The 19,369-nt window shown below is 32.2% G+C and overlaps 1 protein-coding gene and 1 non-coding gene across 2 annotated transcripts; one reads left to right on the forward strand and one right to left on the reverse strand.

The window, feature by feature from the left end:
- On the forward strand, nt 1-18,692 carry LOC123672076 (alpha-tocopherol transfer protein-like). The gene is made up of 6 exons (XM_045606060.1): nt 1-139; nt 3,118-3,296; nt 9,995-10,216; nt 14,661-14,854; nt 15,220-15,436; nt 17,640-18,692. The coding sequence occupies exons 2-6, from the start codon at nt 3,122-3,124 to the stop codon at nt 17,837-17,839; spliced, it is 1,008 nt and encodes a 335-aa protein (XP_045462016.1). The 5' UTR covers nt 1-139; nt 3,118-3,121; the 3' UTR covers nt 17,840-18,692.
- On the reverse strand, nt 14,936-15,017 carry Trnas-aga. Its single transcript has one exon. It is a non-coding gene; the product is annotated as a tRNA-Ser (tRNA).
- Nucleotides 18,693-19,369: the final 677 nt, after the last annotated feature.

Here is a 19,369-nt window from a genome sequence, read left to right on the forward strand (position 1 = left end):
TAGACGTCAAATGGGGGGACCTCACGTTGCATGTTTGGTTTCCTTAAATTACATCTCGATGATCCATAATTTGCAGTCTATGTTCGGTGCAAAACCCCGTGGTGTTGTGATCCGTGACGATACATATTGGTCCTTCACGGTGAGCCCTGATAACTTTTTATAAAAAATGTAGTAGCGAAAAATAAGTGACATGTATTTTTAAATTGAATATTTCAACATTGAGTTGGGTTTTTATTTTCAATAATGAAGGAGAAAAATTTTCTAACCCCATCTGAAATATTTTTACAATTTACGTTTTGGAAGCAGAAGGATCCAAAAAACGAACGAAAAAAATCCGTCCATCCGTCATTGAGATATTTTCTCGGAAGTAAAAAGAGCTATTCGCCAGAATTTCGGTGAAAAAAATCTGCTATCGCTGCAGTCATCCTTCAAGTTCCGGAACACGATCCATAAATTTTGAAGACTAAAATCAAAGAATAATATTTAAAAATCATTTTCTCGGAAACTCAACAACAGTAAATTATATTGATAAAAAATAAAATAGTGAAACAGTAAATTATAAAATGGGAAAAATTTGTTATATTTCCTACTGTGAAGTCATAGCCTTTTTGTTGTTTCGGAGTTAAAGGTTCAAACTCCACTAATAGATGTTAAAATTTTTCATATTGCTATTTTTTATACAATTATTCCTTATAAGATGAATATTCTTTGTTTAGAGAAGAAAATAAAACGTACCATTAAATTTAAAGTGTTTTTAATTGCAATTAGTAATTTTGGTTCAGCCTGTAACATCTGTCATTTCAATGATGTTTATGAAATAATCTCTTCCAAATGAACATATTCAACATAATATTAATTTCTGAAGAGATGGGTCTCTGGAATGTTTAACAATCACAATTAACATTTTAATAATTCTAAATATTATTGAGTGTAGAGCACTTTTAATCATTTTGAATAACTTTTATACATTGATATAAGATATTGAGAGTTCTGTAGCCAAATGTTTAAAATGGATTCCTACGTCTCGTCTATGTCTTCGTTTGGATTATTCTTGTAAAAATAAATAAATCTTTGGTATCGAGAAAAAAGAGTCAATCCACCTGTATTTTTTTGTTAACATTCCGCAATATATAAAATTAATACCAATGTTAATACCGCCTTAATAATAAATAGAGAAAAAGTATAGAACAAATGGCGATAAATAAAGAAACTAAAATTGTTACAAAAATGATGATATTACAATTTATGACCGCATTAAAAAACTTCTTTCCAGAAAACTATACGATATAAAACCATGAAATTAAAGAACAATATTTTTATCGCCAAGTTCTATTTCTAATAATCTTGAAAATATAAAATTTGAAATGGGGAATTCAATTTCAAATTCAAAATGAAACAGATTTCGGTTTAAACTTAGCATGTATTTCTTATTGAATGAAATGATATGTATAATAAAAAAAATATGAGAATAAAGAATAATTAGGTGTAATAATATGCAGTGTTTTTAACAAGACTTTCGCATTTTATGAAATCCAAAATGCTAAGTGTAATAATTTTAGGACATCTAATTTTTTTCAAACTGTTTCTAAAATTCAATAGGTACTGCAAATAAAATAGTAAAATCACAAAATTCGGGCATATAATTTTCCTAAAAATTTTCTAGAAATCTTTTTTTGCATATTACATATTTATTTTTGGATTATAGATCCCAAAAATTAGTCATAAATGCAATGGCTGGCTAGCAAGAGAGCTTAAAAGTTCATAAAAAAACACATAATGACATTCTATAATGATATCTATCATCTTTAAGATCAAGATAAATATAGCCGGTCAGAACTTTCTGCAAAATTGGAGAACTCTCATTTCCTGGATTTTTATAATCATCTAGAATGACATTAAACATTCCTCCGTTACTTTTATCTGAAAATAAAAGTTAACAGACCTATTTAGGTGTTCCATTCGTAATTTCTTTTTTTTTTCGAATCACCAATTCGAAAGTATAGTCTTTTATAATCCATTGTTGAAGTGTTGAAGTGGACAAGATGTAATTGAGTTCATTTTTAGTTTTTTTTCACCTTATTGAAGGAATATGGCGGTCGGGTCACCAGGTCACTGTAATTGTATATGGTATTTATTTTTATTATGTATATATTATCAGGATGAAAAAATTGTCATTTTGCGACAACTTCATTAACTCAAACCTATTCTCCAGCTTTTGCTGAACTTTTGTGTTCAGTATGTACCAAATTTTAATTTTTTGAGGGGAAAGTCTTATATCAGTATACAGGGTGCGTCTTTGACTTGTACATATACATATAACAGCCAAAGATTCTTGAGGTAAAAAAAAAACTTTTTCACCATTTTTTTTCCTATTCGGCTCAGTTAAGAAGATACAAGTTGTTGAAAATCGATGAGAAAAAATTTAATTTCCGGCTATATCTCATAAATGATTCTATCGAAAACTGATGTAGGTGTGTAAGGTAGGTACAATTTTCATAAAAACTCATTGGAGGAAACCATAAATCGAAATCCAATGTCTTATTTATCCCAACCTGTAGGTACACATAATTTCAGCAAAGGCTGTAGATTAGTTTTCAAGGTATTGAAATTCTCAATATACAACCATATTCCTCATTTTTTTCGGTATTCAATTTTCTATAGTTCTGAATCCGATATTGAGACGAAATTTCACACAAAAGCTTTGAATCGTTATACTAAATATACACTCAAAAATGAACATTTTCGAAAAACACCAGCTAACCAGCAAAAGTAGTAGCTATAGAATTACGGTTTTCGCCAATGATTTTCCCATGAAAATTGGTTCTCAAACACCGACATCAATCTAATACAGAAATAGGACTTCCCCTTCAAAGGTGTCAAATTTGACCCACCCTGTACATAAGTATTACTTTGGCTTTATCTTATAATTTAGCAGTTGTAGCACGGAATAAACACAATGGAACCACATACAGAGCATCCATAAAGAGAGTTAATTTTTTAATTAATGAAAATGAGCACCTTCACATCTTCATTTTCCATTCGAAAAAATCAACTTTGCTTTTGCACTCAATTATGCCTAATTTTTTACTAATCGATGGAAACATATTCTGATTTCAGAAATATGACTGGACGAAAATGGGTGACAGAGGAAGACGACTATTTATGTCCTCTTTCTCAAGAAACACAAATCATAGCCAAGGAAGAGCTAAGAGAAGATGACTACAGCAGAAAAACAGCGTTGGATTCCATGCGAGAATGGATCAAACAGAATCCAAGAATCAAAAATTGTAGAATGGGTAGGTGTTTCTTTGAAATATTTCAGAGCAAAGTCAAGGAAGTTGTAAGAACTATATACAGGGTGTCCTAAATGACGTCACTGGAAATCCATTTTATAGTGGAATAAATACTTAATATAATTTAAAGAAAATTCAATATGATGAACGGTTTTTTAGTCTTTTTGTTCACCAGAGGCAGATTCTGAACTATGCAGTTTTGGCACAGAAAGGCATGATATAGTTTATATAGTTATTGAGGGGTTACAGTCCACTGCGACCTCAAGGTCTATTGGCACGTTAACAAAAATTATTTTTTAGAAATGAACTCTCACTAAAGCTTGCAACGATTGAATACAAAATACACTTTGTTGCCGGAAAAAAAAATAGAATTCTTGGTTCTTTTTGATAGAATTAAAAAAATTGATTCCTTTGTTATTTTGTTTTTCGAAAACGGTTCATTTTATAAACAAGAGTAAATATATACCTTTTTTTTTAGCTTAATGTTCAAGCTATCCAAATTTATTTTCTCCTTATCATAAAGGGTGTTGAAAATGTAAGCATTAAGAGTCTGTTTACACCACACTGCTTGGGAAGCAGAGGGGTCGCAACGTGAAGGGGCAAGAGCGGGTGGGCGTCGACTTTCGAGGTAAAAATATCGTGAACGTATTAGGCCCTCAGCCCAGATAGAATGAATTTGTAACGCATTGGGATGATCTCGTTTCTTTCTCGTGTTCTACTAGTGCGTTCTCGTGTTCTACTAGTGCGTGTCGGAATTTGCGGCCGCATTTTTGACATTTTGATGAAATGAAATGATTGTCAAATGGTCACCTATGATTATGGTGGTAAAGACGGTTTCTTTATAATAAGAGCTAAGAGTTGAGAAATACGAACTCTTTTTTAGGTTCCGAAAAAGACTCTCTACTTTCCATAATTACTTGATATCGAATTGAGAATCCAAATACGCTTTGATATAACATTATCCTCATTTCTTGAATTGTAAAAATCCTTATGAATTAAATGGCGTGAATTTTGAAATATCTAATCCAAAATTTCATTGAGAATGTTGATGAACTCATTTCATAAATATCTACAGTTTTGAGGAATAGTACTTTGTTATAATAATAAAAAAAAATCAGCTTGGTTCATAATGATATATTTCAAATTGCCTTTTTTTTTCTTCAATTTTTGATTATCCTGAAGATCTAGTTTGTATTGGGGATCCCTAATAAAATTTTTCTTCGAAAAACTCTTCATCGATGTTGACTTCGATAAATAAAAAGTCCTTCAAAGTCCATACGACAAAGGCATTTTTCTCTTTCAGCTATATTCAATTGTCCCTGAACTTGAAAATAATACTTATGACTTTGTTTTAATCGATATTTCTAATCATCATTTTTTCCAAATATGTGGTTTGTTTCCTTTCAATAGCGTCCTTCATCATATTATTTCTTGCTGAAAACAGGCATTTGATTTCAATTGAATGATTATTTTTTTCAACAACGCCATCTGAAGAAGCACCTAGAAAAGGCCATTTTTTATTAATAAAAATTCCACTGTTTGTGATTTTCGAGCACAATTCGTTCTCTAATAGATGCTTCGCACGATCTTCATTATTTTTCCCGAATCTATAGCTTTTGCAGAAAAATGTTTTTATAAAATGCTTTCAACTGTTGAGCAACAACTTGTCAAAGGAGGCATTTTACATATTTTCCCAAATATTGAAGCCGTCAACAATTTCCTCCTCTACTGATGCCAATCAGCAGAATCAGTTTGAAGCCGTGTTTTCAGCTCAATTTCTTTATAAGCTTCATCTGTTCTGATAAAACCCCTCAAGAATTCAGCCCTATATTATTGGAATGTTTCCTCATCTATGTCTGGTTTTTCACAATTTTCTCAATAATTATCTGACCCTGCAGAGAACTGTAGTTTATCACATTCTTCACCGGCCCTAGAATACTACGTGCTTTCGAGAGTTCTCGTAATTTGTTACAGTAGTACCTCAGTAAATGATTGGTACATTCTATTTTCTGAACTATACAAGGTGGGCAAATTTCGATGTTTTAGCACTTCAACCAGAGGATAAAGACAAAATCTGATACCCCATTCTAGTTCTCTTTTTCTGGGAAACTAACAAGAGTAGTAGGTATTCATTTTTGGCTAACTTCTTTTGTTTTCGAGTTATAGGCGAAAATTTGAAAAATGGCGATATCGGAAAACATTGATATCTACGCGAATACTGATGATAGAGCTCTGAAATAAAAACAACATACTTCTTTACGTAAAATCCAGTGGCCTGCTCGTCTTTTCAAAATGGTTTTTAATTATGAAAATATGACCCAAAGTTATGTTTTTTCAAATGGGAACACTAGATTTCTATGCTATTTTTTGAAAGCTCAATCTTTCCTGATTTCAAAAATATATAACATCGTATGGTATCGTATCAATATAAATAATGGAAAATGGTCCAATATCTTTTTCCATAAAATAAAAAGGTTTTGTACCATCTAAGAGTCTCAATATTTCTATGGTTTCAACTGTTGATGAACACAGAAAAATTGAGCTTCTTATAACAAGAGAAGTATTAAGAATTTTTTTTTAACAACTACTGTCCCCATCGGCAATCATTTTGCTGTATCAATTTGTACATAGGTAAACTGGAACAAAATCCTTCAGCTTCTATGGCTGTCGAAGATGAATTTCAATTTTCATAGCGTGTTACATACTTCATTGTGTACTCTTTCATTTTGAAATTATTATAGTTATGATCATTGTAAAAAATTGTCTTTCTTTATACAGTGAAAATGAAAAACAAGGGACATTCATACCATTTCGAAATTCTACACATAATGCGTACGAAAACTAATTTCGACTGAAACCCTATTTTTATTTCCTTCACCAAACGCATATTAGATAAATTTTATTCAAAAATAACGGAGTGACTGGAATGTTCTTTTAGAGAAATTGCTGAATATAAACAATTCGGAATGTATCCAAAGATATTTCCCTGCATATTCAATTCAATACACATAAACAAAATTATAAGGAGAACTGCACAGGACAAATAGATATGAAAACTTCTAGTAATACCTCAACCCCAAATTGAGAATACCATTCTAGGAATTTCAGTTTGAAAATGGTTATTTCAATGTCGGGTATATTCTTCATTTCTACATAAAATCAATGAGTAAGTAGAAATATACGTATAGGTACAAAAATAGACCATTTTAAATTTTTACTCCTAAATGCCTTCCTTCAGGTACCTATGCAATGATGAACCTACCTAGAAACTGTCAAATTGTCCAGCAATGAAATAATACGGTACACAAAAGAGTACCGAATAACCTTTATTTACAACTGATGTTTATCTGATGTGACAATGAAATCTTGAAATAACTCTAATAAATTTACACGAAATCACTTCTTGTTAACTTTTAAAGTATTATCCTCAAGCAGTAGCACAATACCGAATCTTAGATAGGTTCTGAACTACCCAAATTTTGTATTATATGAAATGTGTTAAAAACTAGGTAATTTGCCAGCCATCATTACATCCGAATCGATTTTTTCAATAACAGATATCTACTTTTTCTCAAACTTACGAAACCTTCGGTCCGAAGTAATTAATTGACTATTGCATCCAATCCAAAACCTTCCATGAGGAATACATTTTTTCAATCGAGAAAGTAACATGAAAATCAGACATATGGCTTTAAAGATAATCAATGCTGGAATAGGAACTTGCAGGTTTAAGCGACAAAATATTTTTTTTTGTTCGTAACGAGTAATTCAGGTTTTCAAGAATATATTTCCTAAAAGACGGTCCTGATAGCTACAAACCACGCCCCTCAGGGAGGAGCAACGATTTTTAGTTCACAATTCTGGCACTTGAAACAGATTTACAACGTCACATAGAATTTTGAGTAACTATGATGTAATATATTTCTTATTGGTATCATTGGAAAGAAGAAAAAATAGGCTATGACCATGTTGTATTAGATTTTCGAATTTAGGTCAACTGAAGCGACAATAAATTAAACAAAATTGGTATTGAAAATCGTTCTTTCTACCTCAATAAAACAATTAATTTGCAACTTAAAGTGAAATTATTACCTAACGAACATACAAGGGATAAAGACCTTCCAATATTGTTTTGAATCATCTCGATAGCGTTTACCGTTTCTGAGAAAATCAAGACCGAATTAGTTAAGAAAACGCCTGAATTTGCGCCGTGTGAACGGACTCTTAAAATGTACAACCTAGTCTGCCCCTGTTAAACTAAAAGACCTAATTTAAATTTAAGGGAAGTATTTTAAGAAGTCCTTACTTCTGTTCATCATATCAAATATTCTTTAAATTATATTAAGTAGTTTGAAATTTTTTCCAGTAAAATGGATTTCCAGTGACGTCATTTAGGAGGCCGTATCTTCGTAGGGAGGGCCGCTAGGAAAAAAAAATGATGGGAACTTGTCATCTTATTTTTTTATGTTTTATCTGAATCCGAGAGATTTACCACATTTTCCCGGACACCCTGTATATATTATCAGAAATGCCAACTGTAACCACCTTGAAAACTCATACAAAACCGGACAATTTATAATTTGTGTTGCCAACCCATTGCTATATCGCTATTGGTTTTGATTGTTTTCCATTCAATTTTCAACATAATATGCTATATGCTCATGTTTATCAACATTTTCATTCATATAAAATTATAAAGTATTGATTCCACAAGAATTTTTTTAAATCACAATCCTCCAGTATAAAATGGAACTAAATGACAGTTATTATAATTCCACTTTTAATCATTTTAAATTTTTTTGAATATTTCTGCAGAAAAAGATTTTTTCGAAATAACCTTTTTCATGTTCGATTCTTCATGATCTTCTCATAAACACCCTGTACATTCTTGGTATTGGCAGAATCGAAAATGAAAAAGGTTATTCCGAAAAAAACTTTTTCTGTAGAAATATTCAAAAAATTTTAGTCCTTGTCGAAATCATTATTTTCATAAGAATTTCATCAACTCATGAACTGTTGGGATTATATTCAAGTTGAGGCATATTACTGAAATAGTCATCAAATAAGCATCATGCAATTATATACTGGGTGGAATGAGCCATTTCAAATAAGAAAGTAGTAGTCTGTTTCCGCTATACCCGGAAATTGTAAAGGTCTGAAGGAGAAAAACCATTGTCTCAAACCCCAATAACAAATTTTTCAGCACAAGATTATGATTAGTTTTCCATAAAAGTCTAATAGGCCATCGCCGTGAATCACCCTGTATATTTATTTAAGTAATGGCATGGCATCATGGATGGTGAATCAGACTACAAACAAAATAGGGCAATTTCTAAAGTTGTGTTGTCAAAGCTTTGCTATGTTGCCAATATAAATACTTATTTTGATTGTGTTTATTTAATTCGTAATAATAATTTACTTTAGTTGTTTCCGATTTAATATTCATCCCTTATACTCATATTTAGCAGCATTTATATAAAATATTGAACAGTAAAAGCAGTAAAAGGAACGAGTACATCAGTCTATCGTTTCATCACTATGTCCGTAATTTTCAGCCAGGATTGGTCTCAAACGATAAGGTTCGACTGACCGATAACGAATTTTCTTGTGTTTTATACATCCTGCAATTTTCTTATAGTCGTGAGAAGATCCAAAATGTTAAAAAAAAAACAAAATGTGAGCATTAAGTTTATTACAGTAAATAAGAAGGATTTACGGCTCTTTTATACTACTTCATGTTATTTACCTAGCTATCTTCAAATGAATGGTTTTACTTGAACCTCTTGGAGCACTAAAACCATTTAGCTTTTTGAAGATTTGACATTCAAAGATCTTTTGAAGCATCAGGCTCAGAAATTGAGAGAAAGTATCTATTTGAACAACTGATTTCACTCAGACAGAAAAAGGAATCTGACACACCAATATACTCAGATCTATCTTTTCAGATTTTATGTTTATTTATTTTGCTTAAGTGGGAATATCACCAAGATGACTGCTGAGTTTGGAGACCAAAGATTGAACGACGATCGCTCAAAAGCTATTGTATAGGTACGGACGCCAAGTCAATGCCTATCTTGATTTTTTCGAATATAAATTCAATTCGTTCGAATCATCAAATCATATCAAACTGGTTACGTACACAATGATTTGAAATTTCTCAAAAGGTGAACAATTGGATACAACTATCGATTAACCCTTATTTACTGAGATAAAATTTATAATCCTACCTCTAATCGTGCTCTTCAAATGATCAGAGTCTGGCCTTTCAGGCAAAATTATCCTATCTTTATCATAATAATTAAGAGCATGATAATAAAGAATAATTATTTTCATATCAAAGTTCCATCACAGATATGGAAATTACTCCATTTTCTACAACTAAGCAGTTTCGCAATGTTACTACGTTTCGTAACGTAGTTACAGTTACGATTACAAGTTGCTTGGATAGAGCTACCACAAGCAGATATCTATTATTACATTTTGTAGATGCCTGGACATATACATGAATACCTATATGTACTCACCAACGAGATTTTAACAATTTTTTATATGACCAACATGTTGATAAATTTCTTTCAAATATAATCCTTTCATTCTTGGATTTTGGTGTAGGGTTACTGGGAGTTGCAAAAAAATTTTAATAACCCCTTCTAGGTGTAACAGTTTAAAGGCGATTTTTTTCATGAATATTCCTTCCATAGATGCCTGTTTTCTGCTTCGTTTTCTTCGTTTCAAAAAATATATCGTCACATCAGCCTGTATAGCGTTGGAGCGATATCTCCTTCTGAGACAGACCTTTGGTGTTGCCTTCTCCTGTCTTGATATAAGGATTCCTCAAATGATCGACTTGACCAATTTGGGATACATGTTTGCCAGTCCAAAGCGGGACAAAAATGGACGAAGAGTTGTTATAGCTAGGCCAGGTCAGTGGAATATTTTCATAATATTAATCATTATGTAAAATCTTCATAGGTGCACTATAGTTTCCAGTTTTTTTCATATACTCGAGAAAACGGTACTTTCAGAAATATACAATAAAATGACTCTCTATATAGAATTTCAATAAATATACTGAAGCTGAAGATTATTCAAAGATAATTTGTACAAATGTACTGGTGAAGTCGAAAAATGGATCAGAAGAACCATAAAACAACAAAATAGTTGAATACTATACAAAAATATAGAAAAATAGTAAAAACATCTGATTAAATTTTACTTCAGACGGTTCTCATTGACTCTTATCTGAAGCCTGAAAATTTTCTGTTTTCATTACTTAACCCTTTACTTCTCAAAAAATGTTTTCTTATTGTTGTACTATACTATTCCAATGTTATTTTTTATCTATCTGTGATTCAGATTAATCAAATCAATCCTCAATATTATCGCAATCCATTACTCAGTGCTTTCACTTACTCAAGCTTTAATTTATCTAAAAATGCATCTTTTGGTTCAAAAGATAGTCTCGAAAAAAACATCTTATTCAAAGTTATCACACACCCCTCCTTCCATGTTTTTTAGGCTTATTTAATTTGTATTAGTTTTGTTGTTGCTTAAGACTGAAGAATTTGCAAAACCTGAAATTCTAAATGTAAAATTAAAAATTTGTGGTGATGCATATAACAGCAGGACTTCAAATACCTTGGCAACTAGTATAAAAGAAAGTTACGATAGAGTATTATGGAGTGAGCACGTAATGATTTGATCTTGGATCTAACATTAACCTTAACATATTTGTTTTCAAACTAATTGAGTTTCAAGAATATTCCTAGAAAATGTTTACATTTCCCAAACTATCGATACAAATTTTGAATTGAATACGTCATTGGTGTAGATGAGTGTGTAGATTTTCCAATAGAAAGATCATCCCTCATATGAATTCATCTCGGAGGTGGCCACAGTCATTGTCGATGCACAGATATAGCTGGAATTCGCTGTCTACTTTTTCCAGCATATCTGTATTATTAAGAAAAAGTAAGCCTCCACTATAAACACTAGCTTGTCCACTGCAAAATTGTCACTGAAGTAGTCATAACAAAATCCATAGATAACGTGATGGCGAACCCCTCATATACCAACGCTCTAATATTAATGGCCATTTCACTTGTTGACGCGAGTTTCAAATAAGGAATTAAGCAGTTACCACGCCCCACCTTGTAATTATAGTTCACCCTGTATCTGAGCAAAGAGGAGCATTTTTTCAATAATTTTCATATCATTTAAATTTGTTCATATAAACCATGTAGCTATAATTAATTGAGAAAGGGTACTGTCAAGAGAAAAAAGAAAAATCTCACTTTTGAGTACATTTTTTTTTAAAGATACCAATAAAACAATCCATTGCCATACAAATTTATTGCTTATTTCAGAAAGAAAGTCTAGGTCTCAAATCTTTTTATCTTGTAAATCCTTGTTTTAAGTATTGTGTGTTCAAAAGCAGGGCGACCTCCAATCATTTCGAGCAAGTTCATTTTACCAACTATTTTGGCAATCCTTTCTCTAGTCCATTACGTAGGGAATAATCAACGAATGCCCATTTGTCCAATAGAGGACATAAAGACCTATCAACTGAGATATCATATGACATGTTTGTATTAAAAAAACACACTTAAACCAATGACGTAATCATTTTTAATGTAGTATCGAAAATTGGACAATTTATTTATTCCAAGCTTTTTCTTGAAACTCAATGGATAATTCATCCTCCTAGGTGGAAAGTCCAACCGAAAGTCTTATGCCCGCCACTCACGAAGCGTTTCTTCCAGCGTTTGGTAGCTAGCGTCGAAGAGATTCCAGTCGGGCAGTCAAGTTCATACTCTGATTTACAGTCGTACGGCCGTGTCCCGAGCTGTCTGACTGGAATCTCTTCGACGCTAGCTACCAAACGCTGGAAGAAACGCTTCGTGAGTGGCAGGCAGTAGGGTAAAAATTAACATTCAAGCGATTGGACAAAGTAACAAAGCTTAGGTACACATCAGAACACAACCGGTTCTTTCAACTCGTACAAGCTCTAAGCTTTTGTGATTTTTTAGAGAGTCAGGATAGAATAGTTATTTATAATACAAGTGCAGAAGGCATTGATATTCTTCCACGTGTTCAAAATTCAAAAACGAGCCACGAAGTGGCGAGTTTTTGAATGAACGAGTGGTAGAATGAGCCTTCTGTACGAGTATTATACATTATTTTCTCTAATTCATTGCATTCTTATTGAAATTAATGAAATATTTCCATGAATATCATTTAGTGATTTTTGCATTGAAAAATGTTGGTTGGCAGAACTGATTTCTTTTGATGAATTGACAGATAAAGCCGTGGCGGAGAGTTCGGAGTACCAACATATAATAATGAAATATAACCACGAAAACTGTGCGTTTCTGATATATTCTCGCACGATTTTGTTCTACAAGATGTGGAAGAATGAACGGAATAACCACAGAGTTGGAGAATACAAACATTGAATACTCGTATTGGTAGTAATAAGTAGGTACCTATTGTTGTTGAGAAATGCCACTTTTTCATTAAAAAGTTTTGAATGAGTATTAAGTTAAAACACTTTCGATTTCTGATCGTGAACTCTAACCAATCTTTTTTTCTTGAGGGGGTAATCGAAAAAAATGTTTTGACTACAACGTTCACTCATATCTGTAATGTGAAAAAGAAAGGTTTGATAGCGAAGTTCGAAGCAAAAATTACTCGAAATAACAGCTTTTTTTCATTACTGATTCTACTCTCATAGAGGGTGCTCCTAAATTGGAGATACATAGAAAGATGAGAGATTGCTTTGATAATTTCAAGAATAAAATGTCCCATACATGGGACCGCAAACGCCTTGTTTTCGAGCTACAGAGTGTTTCTTGTAGTTTCACTTTTTTGTGATGCTTATAACAGTTTATCGAATCTTTATTAATCTTCTCTACAGATTGGGTAAATAAGTACCAAAGCTTATAATTAATTATTTATTCATCACAGCTTACTGGGTCTTATAATAATTTGAATTTTCCTGAGGATTACTGAACAATTGTTTGACAAGAACTGACAAGAAACCAAAATAGTTATTTATAATACAAGTGCAGAAGGCATTGATATTCTTCCACGAGTTCAAAATTCAAAAACGAGCCACGAAGTGGCGAGTTTTGGAATGAACGAGTGGTAGAATGAGCCTTCTGTACGAGTATTATACATTATTTTCTCTAATTCATTGCATTTTCGTTGAAATTAATGAAATATTTCCATAAATATAATTTAGTGATTTTTGCATTGAAAAATGTTGGTTGGCAAAACTGATTTCTTTAAGGCAAATTGATGAATTGACAGATAAAGCCGTAGCGGAAAGTTCGGAGTGCCAACATAGAATAATAAAATATAACCATGAAAACTGTGCGTTTCTGATATATTCTCGCTCGATTTTGTTCTACAAGATGTGGAAGAATGAACGGAATAACCACAGAATTAGAGAAAGTGTATTACTGGACCACAGTTTCTTTTCACAATTTTCTAAACTACCAGTGGTTTACTAAAAAAAAAGATCTGGTGGAAGGAACACTCTTCCAGAAAAAATTAAAATTCCAAATTAGTATATCACATGATGAAAACTTCAATCTGGAATGTCTATACCAAATTTAAATTCAATATCTTGTGAAGGGAAGTTACTATTAGAAAAAAACTTGAACTTTAACATCTGTATCTCTAAAACAAATCGTTTGCTGACCCATTGTTATAGGACTTTATTTCTTAAAATGATCCGAGCAATAGGTCATTTTCGTTTGTACCTTCAATTTAGGAAGACCCTTTATTGTCAATTCAGAACTGATGTATTAAAACTTTGTGATACAAAATACCGAAAACTGGGTAAGTGTATACCGATGACGAATGCAAAAATCACATGTGACAAAACAAGGGGAACGTCGACAAAGCGGGTAGATGAAGGAAAATGATAAATCTCGAACATAGACGTGCCCGTACCTAGTGCAATGAAAGTACCTAATAATCTTGAAAGCGATAATAAACTCGTAAACCGTAAAAAATTCCGATATTTTACAATTAAGAAAAGTTAAAGATTCATTTTATGGAAAAATTTTCGTTTTTCATCTTTGAGAAAATTCTGAAATTTCATATTTTAGAAATCTTGGGGGATTAATTACCCCGAGTACCCCCATTTCTACGCCCTTGACTCTACCGTCTCTACCTACCGTTATTCCAACAAATATGAAAACTTCCCCTGTTCAATTCATACCCTCGTGTATATTGAATATTTTGAATAGAAATGAAAGGGCAGTAGGTAACAGAATTGTTAGACCCTTTATTTTTTTATATTCGAGGTGAAGAAACCCAATATTATAGATATTTTAATTTCATCATTATGGTCCTAAGGCGTTTTCGATTTGGATAAATTCACTCAAGGAGACATGTGCCGCATCCATGGAATTGTGTACGAAACTCTAATGGAAGATGAAGAAAACCAAGTGAGAGGCTTTGTCCATTTCGCAGATGGTAAAGGAGTCGGCTTTCCCTATTTGACTCTATTCACTATTAAAGAAGCGGTTCGTATAGTGAAAAACGGAGAGGTGAGACACATTAAAATTAAATATATTCTGAGTGAGACATGAGGAAAATATTGAAAATTCGGTTGATAAAAAAATTTCTACCGCAGTCGGTAGGATTCGAACCTACGCTCCCAGAGGGAATCTGATTTCTAGTCAGACGCCTTAACCGCTCGGCCACGACTGCTTATGATTTGTGGAGTGTTTATTGGTATTTAACGGAAAATTTCGATTCATTTACAATATTCTCTTATTTCTATCGATCAATTTATTATTTGTAATATAACAATAATTAATAGAGGAACTTTCAAAAATATAAATAACTATCAATGGAATATACCTATACATATGTCTTAATTATGTTAAGAAGAAGATCAATCAATTTTCAGAAAACCCTTCCTATGAGGCATAAAGAGGTACATTGCATAAATGCCCATCCATCAATGAAATTTGCATTAGACTTTGGTATGTCATTAATATCAGAGAAAATCAGAAAGAGGGTAAGGTTGTACACCAGTATAGAGGACTGTTTGGAAAGTGGTTATTTGGAGCACGATGTTCTACCGAAAGAATACGGTGGAACGATACCTATGGCTGAAATGATAGGTAAGATGTGGTAAATCCAGTATGGCTTATAATTTTCAATGATAAACCTTTAAAATTTCTGTTATTTCTATGTTTACGTTTTGGAATGTATAAAATCCAAAAATCACATTACTCACATCCTCAGTGCAGACGTTTTCTTTGAAACACTGCATTGGCGAGAGCAGCTTTTAAGCGCTTGTTCATTCATACACCCTTTGAGTAAAGTTATTCTATACTCAAAGCATACACGTATCACAATGGCGCGCCATTGTAGAAGACGAAACAGAATACAGGTATATTTGAGGTAATACCTACATTATCTCAAATATACCTGTATTAAGTTTCGTCTTCTACAATGGCGCGACATGAGATGTTATTTATTATCACCTATGTCATTGTTGTCGGTTAGTTTATCTAGATAAGTCATTTTGAGTCGAAGCTTATAATTTGAGACCATTTTCGGCTCAAAAACAAAAAATACATATCCTCTTATTATTCGATCCCAATATACAACTTGTACAATTTGTAACAAAAAATACATCTCCTCTTATTATTTATTTACAATATATAATTTGTACGTACATGTATATGTACTACATGTATATGTACGTACATGTATATGTACTATGCACTAACCATAGAAATATAACATTATAACGAGCGTTCATTAAAAATCGTGGTCAAGAGTGCTGTGGAAAAATAAGGGTGGATTTTCTGTGATTACAAGTAGCGCTTAGCTTGTACCATATCACTAACATTTGTTTACATACTTCAAATCTGAGAACTAACGAGTGTTCATTTAAATTCGTGGTCAAGAGTGCTGTGGAGAAATTAGAATTGATTTTCTGTGATTACCAGTAGCGCTTAGCTTATAATAATAATAATAATAATAATAATAATATTTATTTGAACATAATAATAATACATTTAATTACATTATAGAAAGGAATGTCCAATTCAAATAAACAATCAAGAACAGAGGCTCATCCAAAACAGAATATTGCCTGTGTGTTCTATTCGAAATTAAATTTAATTTTTGTATGCCCTTATAAAAATTAAAAAGTATCCATATCGGGAGATGATTGACAATTTTTGTGTCCAAATCGGTGTATGCTTGTCTTATATCGGTGTATGCCTGTCCTATTCCGGTGAAATGCGTCTTGTGTCGGTGGTAATAGTTTTTCATGATTATAATCTATTATTAATTAGGTCATGAAATCTATCTCGCCCTTCCTCGCATATCCATCTCCTCAAGTGTGTCCGAAATCTTTTCGGATTTCTCATTCTCATCTTTGTGATCATATGTAGTTCCCAGATTCGAAGTAGGTATGTGAACAAATGTTAGTGATATGGTACCAGCTAAGCGCTACTTGTATTCACTGAAAATCAAAACTAATTTTTCCACAGCACCCTTGACCACGAATTTTAATGAACGCTTGTTATATATGGTACAAGCTAAGCGCTACTTGTAATCACAGAAAATCCAATATAATTTCTCCACAGCGCTCTTGACCACGAATTTTAATGAGCGCTCGTTATTTCTATGGTACAAAAATACAACAAAACTTCCTAGCGTTGACATTGTTCTATGTTTTCCTGACAGAAGACTATCGATAAATTTCGTGAAAAGAAATTCTGTCAAAGGGAATGGCACTATAGAATTAAATTGTAATTCAACCATCGTCAAGTGCCGACTGGTGCCAACTTGTCGATGACTAGCTAGTCTGCTAGTAGCTGATCCCCTCATTCCTTGCCCCCCGGGTCGGTCAATTCCATTCATATCGTGAACCACAGATTACAGATAATAATACAATCTGTATCTTGAACTGACCACAGATAAGTCTTTGAACTGAGTCTCTGGAAAGAACTCGATCGATCCCAATCCTTCTAGACTACAGTTCCAGACTTCTCTCGAAAAAAGCAGTGGCGTAGTGAGCTTGATAGGTACAGTATGATAATCTGAAAAAATTTCAAGGAGATTCAAGTTTTTTCCTCGGCCGATTCCAAAGGTTCTTTTTCAAATAATAAACCAAAAAACGATCATCGGCTTGCTTTGCAAAATTCTAATCATTTATTTAATTTTTATCATATAATGGTGATTTTTCTCATTTATATTTTAAATATAATTCATTTACTAGTAATGGACTCTTTGGGCATTAAATATTCCATCTTTTAATACATAAAAATATAATTCATAGGGTGCTGATAAATTATTTGCTTTCAGAATTGTGGAAAGAAGAACTGAGAAGATCCCATCCAATCTTAATGTCACATGATACGATGGAAGTAGATGAGAACCTCTTCACTCAAAGAGAAAAAGACGGTGCGGTATCTGCACTGAGAAGAGGGGGTGTTTCCTGTGGTTCAGAAGGTGATTCCTTGTGTGGAATCACTGGCAACTTCCGAAAGCTTGAAGTAGACTGAATATTGTATTATATCCCTTGATTATGTTATGTTAAACCATTATTTCACTGTTATATATTTTTATTGCGGTTATAAGAATTATTTCTTGCACATTGGATCTTATGTCATGAATATTTTTGATGCAGAATAATATAACTTATACCTACTTACATAAAAAAACCATTTTGTATTCTCGAAAATTATATAATTTTCATATTCAAACATCTAAATTTTTTTTGTGTTTCGAGATAAAATTCATCCAAACAGAATTCGAAAAAAGTTAGTTCTTTTCAACTGAAAATAATATCAATGGCTGGCAGTTATGAACCTAACTCTAGAATCAAATGAATTAATCTCAAAGTTTGAAAATCATACAATCAAAATATAAATGAATATTCATAGAATGTTACAATGACTAATTGACTAAGCAATGAAACACGTATTATTTTTCTTAATTTTAATTAACGTGTCTCGACAACTAGGCCATTGACACATGGTATAGTATATCCAGAGTCACCTGGAGGAAGCTGAATATTTCGATTAAACAAGGTTTGTCCAAAGTTCCAAAAATTCTTTTGGGGCCAGTGAATATAGTGTCTAACAATACTTCAAAGGGACATCTATGGCCAAGCGTTTTTATGGACTAGTTCAAGTGACTTTGGATATACTATACAATGTTCTAATATTCTAAGTATTACAGGTAATACTGTTTACAAAATATGAGTAATTATTTTCAATAGTTGTGGAATTTTGTAAAATTTTATTGTGAATTACATAATATTTCCGAAATCAAACTCCGAGTCCTTATGGTTTTTTATGAGGAATTGACTTACTCCGTAATAAGAAAAAGATAATAAACAGAAACAAAATTCTACTTATTTATTTTACCTCTACCTTCATTCGTAATATTTTCAGTGTCGATGGCTGCATTTGTCCCGGTAGGATGACAATTCTCCTGTTTGCTGTGTAATAAAAATTTGCAACACGTTCAAATAAATCGAAAATACTTTTTTCTATTATTAACTCATTAAATAATATTTTGATGAATGGAAAGTAATCCCAAAACAAATAGATATCGTCATTGTATAAAAATGTTCTTATTTATACAATGATACCATGATAAAATCCTGGATTATATTGAAACATTTCTTCGATAAATATTTCAATAAAGGCCTCATGTTAATTAAAACCTTAACGTAGGTATAAAACAAAACAAATTGGTGTAGAAAAAGGATTTCTTGTTCTTCGCTTCTTGTACATTCAGTTTGTTCTCGATCTCGTAGAACTGTTAACCACCTAATTCACGCATGAGCAACAGACATTATATATTCAAAAGAGCTGCAATTCCTATGAAACCATTTATGTCCCAACCCGAGTACCTATTCTGTACTATACTATAATTTCAAAAAACAGGGTTGTTGTATAACACGAAATAATGATTTCCCGAGATTCCATGTTTGCGTATCAACAAGAACTTAAATTACTAAAGAACCACTATCAACTCAATTCGGACTAAAAAAAGGGATTCATTAAAAATCATACGAGAAAAGT

Source organism: Harmonia axyridis, chromosome 2 (genome assembly GCF_914767665.1).
Source record: "Harmonia axyridis chromosome 2, icHarAxyr1.1, whole genome shotgun sequence".
Lineage (NCBI taxonomy): Eukaryota > Metazoa > Arthropoda > Insecta > Coleoptera > Coccinellidae > Harmonia > Harmonia axyridis.

Bases quoted from the DNA above. Each gene is read 5' to 3' on its own strand.
- LOC123672076 (XM_045606060.1), top strand. From the start codon at position 3,122: ATGACTGGACGAAAATGGGTGACAGAGGAAGACGACTATTTATGTCCT. The intron at 3,297-9,994 runs GTAGGTGTTTCT...TTCCTTCCATAG, and splicing joins AATCAAAAATTGTAGAATGG to ATGCCTGTTTTCTGCTTCGT. The intron at 15,437-17,639 runs GTAAGATGTGGT...ATTTGCTTTCAG, and splicing joins ACCTATGGCTGAAATGATAG to AATTGTGGAAAGAAGAACTG.